Source organism: Alosa alosa, chromosome 5, assembly GCF_017589495.1.
Source record: "Alosa alosa isolate M-15738 ecotype Scorff River chromosome 5, AALO_Geno_1.1, whole genome shotgun sequence".
NCBI classification, from domain to species: domain Eukaryota; kingdom Metazoa; phylum Chordata; class Actinopteri; order Clupeiformes; family Clupeidae; genus Alosa; species Alosa alosa.
The window spans coordinates 13827626-13839902 of NC_063193.1; the positions used below are offsets into that span (position 1 = coordinate 13827626).

At 43.4% G+C, this 12277-nt stretch overlaps 1 protein-coding gene across 5 annotated transcripts in view; it reads left to right on the forward strand.

Annotated features, from left to right (window-relative positions):
* unc5db (unc-5 netrin receptor Db) overlaps positions 1-12277 on the forward strand; it is a 106076-nt gene that overhangs the window by 50293 nt on the left and 43506 nt on the right. For 4 of the 5 annotated variants that reach the window (XM_048243041.1, XM_048243044.1, XM_048243043.1 and 1 more), the window contains exon 2: positions 7371-7574. In XM_048243041.1, the coding sequence (XP_048098998.1) occupies positions 7371-7574 (204 nt within the window). The remainder of the gene's footprint in view (positions 1-7370; positions 7575-12277) is intronic. The other variant, XM_048243042.1, reaches the window with a different exon arrangement.

Here is a 12277-nt window from a genome sequence, read left to right on the forward strand (position 1 = left end):
GTGATCATATCTGCTTATAGTAGTACTAAACTCATAAAAAAAGTCACCATAGCTCTTCAATCCAACCAATAAAGTTACAGTTCCCATTCCAAGGTGGGTGTGTATACAGCTAGCCCACAGCTTCAATAAACCCACACAACAGCCCCCCTGGTCTTTCTACATAGACTGTATCTGCAATTACTGGCCCCAGTCACCCCAAAAGGGGGCTCCAACTAGTTCAAAGTGGACCGACTTCGTTTGTGCTGTATTAGTTGAGTTGGAGAGAGTGTAAGTTGGTGTGGTGGCAGAGGTGGTGCCACTCGAGCACATGGCAAGGGAGCAAAGCCTAAAGTGCTATCACCTAGTTTTGAACTTATAACTCAATAGGAATCTGTGAAAGTGTAGCAGAGCTGAGGCTCCTTGCTTTTGTTCTTAACTAAAGAAATGAACAATTTGGGGCCTTTACTGTGGTGTGTTGCTGTAGCATAGCCACAATTCCATTCATGTTTCTGTACTCAAACACTCTGTCTTGCTGGCACAGCGTATGAAAGGACAGCGTGTCACATGACAGAGATGAAGCCCTAGACCTGCAGAACCCCGCTTTTCCTCAGGGAATGGCGAATCGATAGAAGCACAGCGTGCCTTTTTTCACCAGGCGTAACACACATCTGAAGGGGGAAGTGCAGTCGGGTGTGATTGTTGCAGTGCGATCGCGTGACTCCGTCGTGTGAGACTGTGACACAGACACTGGGGAAAAGTTAAACGATGTCACAGGAGATGGGAACCGCTCCCACAAGAGAGAAGAAGGAATGAACTGTTTAATGAGATTCAGCAAGGATTCGCTCTCATTACAGAAATTTGCATCAGAAACGATTTCTGTCAGTCATGGCTGCTTCAGTTTAATCCACAGCAGCGGTATTTTACAGTAACACATTTGACCTTCCCTGGTAAAAATACCTTTTGGTGAAACATTGCAGTTTTTGCTTAGCTTTTCTGTACATGGCAAAGCCTACAGGACATGTGTCCTTCAAAACATAATTTTGTGGCATTTGTATGAGCTCAACCCATTGAGATACAAGCCCTGCCAGTATGTTAGAGTAGATTGCAGTGTCACTTGGGTGTTGAGAGATCTATGCACTGTTTCCCACAGTGAATATATGTATCCATCTGTTTGCTGAACTGTTCCTACCATATGCTGTAAAATATTGTAATGATCATTAACTTGCAGTGGTCTGAATTAGAGAGCCAGAGAGTGTATCTCGCAGCCATGCAGTGACATGGACTGTGCCTTGATGTATTTTATATACACAGAACAAACAGTGGGGCATTTCTGATGAGTCTGCGGACTTGGCTGGGGTCTCGGTTGTTAGACCATATCAGTGGCACTCCACTGACTGATTGCTGTCTGTAGCCATTCCGAAAGAACTGTCAAGATAGTCGCCTGATCCATCCAAGTTAAATCAGGGAGGAGGGAACGAGAGAGGAGAGAGAGAGGGGCTGACAGACAGACAGACAGAGAGAAAAGAAATGAAGCCCCCCGCCAGCTGTCACAGGAGTCTATCTGAGGACTAATGCAGCTGATAAGAGAAAATGACACCCTTAATGAAAGCCAAGCTTCCAGGGGCATGCCTTATGTGCATCAATGTGTCTGTGTGTATGTGTGTGTGTGTGTGTGTGTGTGTGTGTGTGTGTGTGTGTGTGTGTGTGTGTGTGTGTGTGTGTGTGTGTGTGTGTGTGTGTGAAAGAGAGAGAGAGAGTGTGCATGAGCGCAAGTATGTGTTTGAAAGTGTGTGGGTGTGGGTGTGTGTGAGAGCAAAAGTGTGAGGAGGAGACATCAGAGCTGAGGAGTCGTCTGGTTTCAGGTGCTGAGCTGGCTGGAAGTGTAGCCGAACCCAACCCAACCCCCCCCCCTCTCCCCCACCTCTCTCACACTCTCCAGAGCTTACCGCTGCATGTTGGGTTCGATTGTTGAAACCCTTCCTCTCTCCTCTCTCTCTCTCTCAGTGCTCCCCCACCACTCCACCTAACACCACCCTCCCCAAAAAAAGCTTCTAGGACTTTTGGGGCAAGGACAATGGGAGGCTTAAGATGGCTTTAGAAAAGAACCTACATGGGGAAGCGGAGTAGATCACTCAGCGCTGGCAGCTTCCTGGCCAGAGTCTAATGGAAGAATTTCAATCCCCTCTGGGAAGAGCACAGAGGTAGTATGTCAATAACCGACAAAGCCTGTTTGTGTCAATCAGCCAGCAGTGTAGCTGCTTATGGCCTCTTGAGTAAAGTGCAGACTCGACAGTGAAGCCCCCCGTCACTGACAAGGCACCTGATCTACAGGCTGTAATTATTCTGAAAAAACCTGGTCTCCAACTAGGAGTTTTACAGGTTTGTCGAGTGTGGATCCATCTGCCATGTAATTGGGTGGCTCCTTGGAGATAAACCTCTGTGTGAGGAGAGAAATAGAGCTTGGCTGGGTGGAGGAAGGGGATTGTAGTTCTTACATCACCTCAGGTAGCAGCATGTCTAAATTGAATACAGCATGTCTAAAGCGTGCTATTTCTTTTTCTCCATCAAGGTCTGGACATATCTGTAGATTCAGTCTTTGGTGGTATGCTTTTTTTTATTCAGTGAAAGCAGGACTATATCTTCTCTATTGATTTCCAGCGACAATGCTGCGTAACTCAATAGAGGGTGAAGTGTAGAAAATGAAATCGCTCCAAAACGGTGTGACCGCTTAGAGTGAGCTGGGCCCTAATCTCAACAGAAGAAGAAGAAGCTTGCGAGGCTTTTTGCCATTTCACTTCAAACTCACACAATGACTTTCTGGGTGTTAGCGTAGGACGAGTCTGGAGTTATTGCATGTTATAACAATCTGCGGGCCTGTGATGGCGATAATGAGAAGCGCATAATCTGTGGTATCCATAAACGGCGCCGCAAGGCTTACTGCCTTGCTGCTGTTTACTCACATTATTAATAAATCAAAGTGTGCAGATAATTGGGGTGGGATGGGTTAGGGGGGGATAGTTTTGCTGTGTGGATGATACGATTTGGAGTCGCCGTTGCTATGTGATCAGAAAGCATGTGAATGCGTGTGGTGCAACTTAAAAGTTCCATGCAGTCTGTTTTCTGAACCCTTTCTCTGCGCGCTTTTAAATTGACACATATGCTGTAGATTGAAATCTGTACAAAAAGATTTGTTTTTACAATTCATACATGAGAGACATTCTCCCCAGATATATATATTTCAGCACAAACTGCTTAAACTGCAGTGATTTGTTTTTGAGATATTTGATGACAGAGCCGTCAAATAATAAAACCCTCTCAGAGCTTGATTTCTGTTCAATCAGTGCTTTGTTTTGGAAATAATGACCTCATATTTCTGTTTTATTCAAAGCCAGCTTCTGGTGCCTGGTATGCCTCTAGCTATGCCCATAGGCTTTGAAACTATTATCGCTTTAGTGGTTAAGAAAATATCACCCCGTAGCGGATGTGGACTGGATTATTATTCAGAGGCAAATAATGGTACATTTGGTTTGCTCTGGAAAGTGTTCCGAGTTACACCAAACCTTAAACATTGTCTGCCAATGACGCAATGCCAAGTCATATACGACGCACAAATCATTCAAGAAGTCACAGTACACTATGTTTCTCCTGCATCTTTGATGTTCATGTATGCTTTAGTATTTGATGCACGTGGACATACCAGCCGACTATAATACCTTATTGTCTGTGCCTCCTGGTTTGTGTGTATTTTGAATATGTGCGCACAAATGGGTGTGTGTGTGTATGTGTGTGGGTGTGTGTGTCTGTGTTTCTATATGCGAAAGTGTGCGGCGTCCATGAGTTCTCCTCGCTGCGTTGCCCCTGCAGAGTTCACGCAGAGGTCTCGAAGAGAAATGGAGAGTGCAGACGAGCGCGGCTGCACGCCCCAGCTCCCAGCTAGTCCTCTCACCTCAGCGGCGGGATTAGCCTGACATTTCCTGACATCGCAGCTTTCAAACGAAGCCTGGGCCTGATGAAATCCAAGCGGGCCGCCATGTAAAGCCCCCCGCTCTCTCCCTCTCACCATGCACTGTACGCTCCCTTCGCCTCTCTTCCATCTGTCTCAGCAGTGAAACTCAGCTCGGGAAAGGGGAAAAAAATATAAAATAAAATAAAAAATAAAGCCCCCCTGAGAAGTCCCCCGGGATATGATGGGTGTGAGAATAAAGCGGGCGGTTTAAAGGACTTTGTGTTTTGAGCCGTGGTGAAATAGTGCCGAGTAACCGAAAAAGGACAGTGGCTGTTGCTGGATAAGGAGCTAAGTGTCATCTTCTCCCTGTAGCCCATTTTCGTTGCTGTCCATTACCTTTGATTGGGGTAAACTGATAAAACGGCATTGCTGACAGTCAGGGTTGCTGTGGCACTCTGTCAGAAGAATCAGGCCGAAGTAAAACATCAGTAAACATGCCTGTGAACCTCCCTACAGCCCCCTTGCTGTAGATGGTGATGGTGTTCCCTTACAAGAAAAGCAAAGCATATCACAGTCGGATGATGTGTCAGTATACCATATTAAGGCATTTGCAAAATACTCTTCTGTTCACCAAAGCAACAACTTTCCCAGTGCACACTCACCATCTTTGAAAACTCTTTCCCTTAAAAATGAATTTCAGTGATTTTTTTTATGTTTACACAAGTCAATTCACTACTCGCTATGCAGCCTTTCTTTCAACAGCTGTTCAAAGCCTTTGCCATTTGCCAGTTTGCCAGTTACCCTTTCCTCAACCCAAATATAGAAATACTGTTCCATGTCTGCCGCTGCAGACAAGATAAAAAGAGATGATTGATGATTGGTGCTCTGCCCTGGGGGCTTCACCCTCCCACTTAAGCACAGGGCAGAGGTTGGTGTGATCCTTTACCCTTCGGATGGCCACCCAGTGCTTTTTTAGGGATGAACATCACGCAGGGTTGACTTGTGGCCACAAGGACTATTAACATGCTTTGTAAAATTAGGAGGCGTAATGGGCATTTAAGTGACTTATTGGCAGTGCGTTCATTGGATTCATTAAGCCCCCATATTTATGAGCATCTATCATGAGAGACGGCAAAAAGAGGTGGGGGGTGGGTGGGGTGGGCTGAGGAGCGGCAGGGTTTATGGAGCGTGGATTGTCACCTTGTTCCAATTATCAATTACCTTTGACTGCAGCGAGTGTATCAGCATTATGGAATAGTCTTTAATGAGCTTGTTGGCGACGGTTAGAGAACGTGAACTCCAGTTCCAATCAAAAAAGTATCTTGTCTATTAATGGAAGACCACCCATTCTCTTGTAATTCATTAAGCGTCCTTCTGGATTATGCCTTGGTTAGAATACTACAGTTTGTTTCAGGCTGTTTTGCGGTGTCAAGTTGCGGTGGCAACTGTTTTTTTTTTTTGTCTGGTTTGTTTTTTTTACTTTTAAGTTTTTTTTGTGTGTTTTTGTGTTCTCAAAAATGGTGGTGACACACCAGGGAAAACTCACGTCAGTAGAGACCAAGTCCTGTCAGAGCCTTTTTATTTCTGTATTTGAGTGCGCCTGTTACCAAAGAGCATACCTTAAAAGGGTATTTAACCCATCACATTGTTCTTGTGCCTGAATGCGGTGACATATGGCAGCTAAAATTACCCCCTAATTTTCTGTTGCAGAGACTTAAGCTGGGTGATGAAACATGAATAATTTCCACAGGTTGACGACCTCTGGTGTTTCATCTTCGCCACCTATCACATCGAAAATAATATTTGCCAAGTGGGACTCCTCTTCTCTGCTCATTTTCCCCCCACTCGTTCTTTAACGAATTGTTACCTCGGATGACTCTGTGGCAGCAGATACATTGTGAGATGACAGCTCAAAAAGTCCACAGTTTCATTGGCTAGTTTATAGATGGTGGATGATTGTAGGCAGGAGGGCACACCAGGTTTGTGAGGGTTCTGAATGGTGCAGTGCATTCGTTAGCACCTGAGAAGTGCTGTGCTAAAGCTGAACATCAAGGGGTCTTTGAAGACAAACACTGTACTGAGCAACCAACTAGGTTTCATTTTGTAATGTTTAACTGCCTTTGGTTTTACAATGTCATTTATTCATTTATGGAAAAAGATTTGTTTCTCTCAAATGCATAGGTATAATCAAAGTCATTTAACACTTGATTGTCATTCATTTGCAAAGGGATTTAGTGCCTTAATTATCTCCTCATTGTGTCCTCAATGACTATATATATATATATATATATATATATATATATATATATATATATATATATATATATATATATACAGTGCTGTTTATTTGCAGTAGTTATCATTATCACTTGAGAAATAAATATTTTATAGAACCTTTGCCTTAGACTTAGATCTCTGCAGATTTGAAGTAAATGTGTTTCAAACAGCGCACAGCGCACAACATGTGCAAATGGCTGTCCTGCTCTGTCCTCATCTGCTCCGAAGGAACAGAATACGTCGTCCGCATGTTTTTGTGCGCGTGTCCCCAGTGCTGTACGTGTTCGTTCAATCATTATACCCATTTAACATGACACAAAATGTGGGAGGCAGAGGAGAGGAGCTGGTCAATTTGATTTGCGGTGGACAAAATTGGATTTGATGGTTGGCTATAATGACTTTCATGGGTTTTCTCTGCAGATTGCGTGGCTTAGTCATATCAAACACTTTACAGAAAGCTTGATGGGCCTGAGTATTATTCTCCCATGAATCCCCAGAAAGAAGGGACTAGTCTCTCTTCCACCGCTTTATTTATCAGAAACCCTAAGACGGGCTGCAGTGGTTTCCCCACAGCTTTAGCCGGAGCAATGATATATCCTCTTCTGATGTCCTAGGTATTAACTTTTAAATGAGGCAACATCGTTGTTGGCAGCAGCGGTGTAAGGGACTGCTGTGTGGGGAAGAAAACAGTTCATTGTGCACTTAGGCTGAGAAAGTCTCTGCACCTATGGTGCCGACAACTCGATGATGTGCGCACAGGATTAAATTGCGACTGTGATGAGATGTATTTACTGCCCCAGCCACACCACAACCGTGGCACTTCACACAAACACATTTCATTCATGTGCAATTCGCTCTGATTTATTTTGATTCACATCTGGAAAAACACTGTAATCTTCCCAGCACATTCTTCACTCTCTGAACATTTTAACCTCGAAAAAACTGCAAAAGGGAAAATAGGGAGCTTCAGAATTATGCCATGTTTCTAAATGTCAGGTGATGAAATGGCTTTACCTCGTGATGTTTACCCTTCACAACCATAATTGAGATCCTGCTTGGTATCATACCGCAGCGTGGATTACGCGACATCTCATTTGAAAGTTCACAAGTCAGTCATTACTGACCAATGGTTCTGACTGACTTCCTGTTTGTTTGTTTTGTTTCCCAGCAGCCTCGGGTGATGCCAGCCCAGATGCCCAGAGCACGTTGCCCCACTTCCTGATGGAGCCTGAGGATGCCTACATCATCAAGAGCAACCCAGTGAAGCTGAAGTGCCGGGCGACGCCCGCCCTGCAGATCTTCTTCAAGTGCAATGGGGAGTGGGTGCACCAGAGCCAGCACTCATCCCAGGAGTACATGGATGAGAGCACAGGTGAGGGATTGGCATGCTGAGTTAGTCAGAGGCTAACACACACACACACACGCACACACACACACACATACACACGCATACACACACACACACACACACACACACATGCACACACACACATACACACACATGCACACACGCACACACGCGCACGCACGCACACACACACACACACATACACATGCACAAACGCACACACACACACACACACACACACACACACACACACACACACACACACACACACACACACACACACAGACACACAGACTCACAGACATATGCACATACACACACATACTGTACAACCAGGAGTATTTCAGCATAGAGAAAAAGAATAGAGAGTGTGTGTTTGTCTATCTCTCTGTTCTCTCTCTCTCTCTCTCTCTCTCTCTCTCTCTCTCTCTCTCTCTCTCTCTCTCTCTCTGGGTGTGTCTGTTTCTGTCTATGTGTCTAATGAGTGTGTATTACCCTCAACTGATGATGCTTTCAGGCCATGCTATGGAACAAGCAGATGTGAATTCAAATAGGAGCAACATTTTCATTCAGCTCATAGCAACATCAGCACACAAAAAAAGAATCCCACCAGTTCCAACATTCTGCAGACCACACACAGCTGGATGGAGATTCAATTGACTCTGTGATTGAATTCTGAGCATGATCCAAGCAAATTCCGAGGAGAAGCTCCACGTGTGTCGAGTTGATTTTGTGTGCATTAAAACCACATTGAGAGTCTCAGATGAATTGTTATCTCTCTGAGCCACGAACAAAAGGTGTTCCTGCCTAATCAAATTCAGTCCTGTTGAGGGGATGTCAAACCATGGAGAGCAGCGCTCTGATTAGAAGATTTTGGGCCCATTTCCTGTAGGGATTTCCAGAAAGAAAAAAATACAGAAATAAATAAATAAATAAAGTGTGTAGGCCTAATCCAACACCTCGTCTAAAATGTGCTATGATTAGGCAGCCTGGAAAAGCAGCTCTTTCTTGTATTCAGGAAGACTCCTCGGTAGGAAAGGGTGCTTAATTGCTTCGGGAAGTTCATTATTTTGTGATTGCTGTGCTGTGAAATTGTTTTCTGACTGATAATGTGGAAATGAAAAGTCACAACTTTGATTATTTCGGTGCTGTGTGGGGAAAAAGTGTGTGAGAGAGGCAGTCTTGAACTAGCCTCCCGTTATTCATTTCTTTATTTTTCACCACTAGTAAAATTGTCCATTGTTTGCTGGTTATTTGAACTCAGTTGCAACCGGTGACCAACTGTGTAGAGCTGTTCCGACTGTGAGCCAGTGTCACACAGGAGCAAATCTAACTACTCAAAAAATCACTCACAGTTTCTCTGCTTTTCTCTCACCATGTTAACAGCACGAATGAGCTCAAAATCTCTTCATTAGTGCCACATACAGTATGTAAAAACACATCCCTCATCAAGAACCTAACACAACATGAACAAAATAGACATACGATTTAGCTAAATCAAAATGAAGCAAAATTGAATGAAAGCAGCAATGAGAAAATTGAGCCATGGTAATTTCAGCAAATTCAAGTCACTTTGAGGGGTTGGCGTGGTAATTAAATGCTCTCATATTTCAAACGTTTGGAACATGTTTTCATTAGACATGGGAAACAAAAGTCCAAGTTTTAATTTTAGTTTCATTAAATGTGATTTCTCTACCTGCTTCACTGTTCCTTTTGACACTTCTGCATGTTTTATATGTATTAATTTAGTTCAGATAAAGCTTTCTTTTTTGCCAGCCTTGATCAGTTATATTCTCCCCACAGTGCAGCAGCAATTTTCAGCAGCAAAACACAGAAAGTAGTGGCAGTGACTTTTTGATGCCAAACCGGACAGTCAGACTGGTTGTAGATCTAGAGTTTAGTCCCTTAAGCACCATACTTGCTGGTTACACTGTGGCGTCTCTAATTGGCATTTTCACTGATTACACCTGCTGTTACTACCAGCTGCCTCGCCTCTCAAAACACAGCCCCTCGGTTTACGTCTGCGAGCCACTGGGGTTTCGCCTCTCAAAACACAGCCCCAGGTTCACGTCAGGGAGCCACTGGACATTTGGGCTGGGACTCTGTCTCTAGCCAGGTTTGCAGCATCAAACTCTCCCATGATTTCTCAACACTTTCTCTCTGCCGTGTTGTCAAGGCGATGGTGATATTTGGAGGCCTAGATTCCAGCGTAATTAAAAGAGCCAGAGAGAGTGTCCTCACTTTGCAGGCCACATAACCGATTTCATATCAGCATCAAACTCATAACCACAGATAAATCTATGCTTCGTCGTTGGCCGGTAATGGACAGGCGAATTGTGTATTGGATTAGATGAGGCTAATCGGGTGCAGGGATCTATGAAGAATTGGATTTTATTGATTAGGACATTGGCCCTCAATGCCATGCTGAGCATCTGATAGCATCTCTTATTTACTGGCCTGGCAGATGAATCACAATCCACAGATAAGCTCTGCAATGCCCTTGAATTTGTCAACAGAGCAAGGATAGGAGTCTATACAATGGCCTGTGACCACTACTTTTTCTATTTTTTTGAGGTTAGAGTCACGTTTTGCCAATCAAGTATATTGCACTTCTTGGTTAGTTATATCGCTTATTAACGTCGCTCATTTCACGCATACAATGTCCTCATTTCTTATTTTCAATCTTTGTTTGAACGCGTTTCCGACTATGAGCTGTATTAGATTTGCTGACACACTCTCAGTACAGTACAGTAGTGGAAGCAAATCAGTGTTGACAAAGCCTCAGAAATCCATGTCGCCTTCATCCGGCTTTGATCTGGGATCGTCTCTCCCACTGGAAATTTCAGGACCACTGGTGACTGAAAAACTGAGAGGTGCCATCGATAGTAATAGCTGGGAGATTAGCAGATGGTTCAGGGATAAGCCTTAATCATATGTGTCTGTCAATAATGCTAATTTCAGGATGCAGGATGCATCAATAGACTCATCCATAATTGAACAAGAGATTTCCAATCAATTAGGCCTGGTGACAGTAAGAGAGGCCTAATGTTAGCCGACAGCATCATGATGATTCCGGAGTAGCGGTAATTTCTTTTCAACTGTGAAGTAATCATGACGACAGTCTGGGGTATTGAAAGTGTCTTCCATTTGCAAGGCATGGAGTTCAGTGACCCTTATTCACCTTTCACCCCCATAATGTCAGTGGGCGCATTTGGCGAAAAAAATCTTTTCATGCAACAGCAGTGAGAAGATATGCCCAATATCTGTACAAAAAGTAATCAAGATGGCTGAACATCTGCTGCCTGCTGCCTACACTACACAGTAAAGCTGGTGTAGCACACAAATCCCTACAGTTTGCTCCTCTGTAATACGGGAACATTGTGGGTTGAAGATTTCATTGAAGATTTCATGTCAGGAGTGATCAACCGATTACAGACTGTGCCAGTTTCAATCTGCAAATTTACATTTGTAACAGTAAGGGGATGTAAATTATGATGATTAACAGTATCCAAAATGAATTCTTGATATATTTGATCATCTTTTATCTCAGTTCCACTTCACCACAGGAGGATAACATATCCGCGTACTTATACAAAGATACACCTTTCCCACAAGATACTGTAGGCTGTGAGATCTGTACACACACATGCTGCTGTAATCTATGCTGAGATCTGTTCTCCCAACTGGTCCTCTGATAAAGACAATTTGCCACATTATGGAGGAATTCAATTAAAATGGACCTGGGTCCTCTACCTGCGATAACACCTTAGTGTTAAGTGTAAGTGCTATAAGTAATTGAAAAACGTGTAAGACACAAATTTTAAGACATCAAAAGGGCACTCAGAGTCCTATAATCTTTGAGGTGTAGCACTAGGCAATATTTTAAAGGGGCTTGAGATTAAAGCAACAGTGGGGAAGCATGGTGCAGACCAATTTAATGATAACAGAATGGCATGTCATCTGAATTTGGGGAGAGTGCATCGACCAGCAGCACCTAGGCTGGAGCATTTGGCCCTCTCGCCATAATAACATTTTTTTAGCCTGCATGTCTTAGCCAGCAAGGTCATAGATCACCCAGAGTTAAGAGGCATATGAATTACGTAGCTCTGCCCCTGGCCTTGACACTTCTTGAACTTTACGAAAAGCAAACTGAAACCTCTTTAGGGCAGACACTTCTAAACTTTGAGCAAAGTATCTCATTGTAGAAGCTTTATACCTGTTAGTGGCAGTGCACTGAGACCATTTTGCCACTTTTTTTTATCAGGGATTTTGAGATCCTTGTCATCCAGTGATCTAAATGATTTGACTGGGGTACCTTTAGGGTGGGGTTACGTTGGATCAAAGGGTGCAAAAAGATAGGATGGATGTGGAATGCATATCAAACAGGAACTGCTTCAGAGCAGAAATGTGTAATTATGTAATATCTGAAAGCATATATGTCACACTTGTAAAAATATTAGACACGTATGATGTGAATCCTTATTTTTGTAGACTTCAAAAGATGCATTATGAAAACATTAGTTAGCTCATGTATACTCTGATTATTGCACATGGCTAAAGCCTTCTTAAGAATTATAACCCTATTAAAGAGACCAGGGATTAAGTGTTCATTAAATAATCAACAGACAACTCCGTAGGCATGTGGTCTGCAATTTCTTTTTTGGCAACTGTCCAGATTTCAGACCGAATCCTAATGCTACGGTCATCCCTATGAAATATTATTTCTT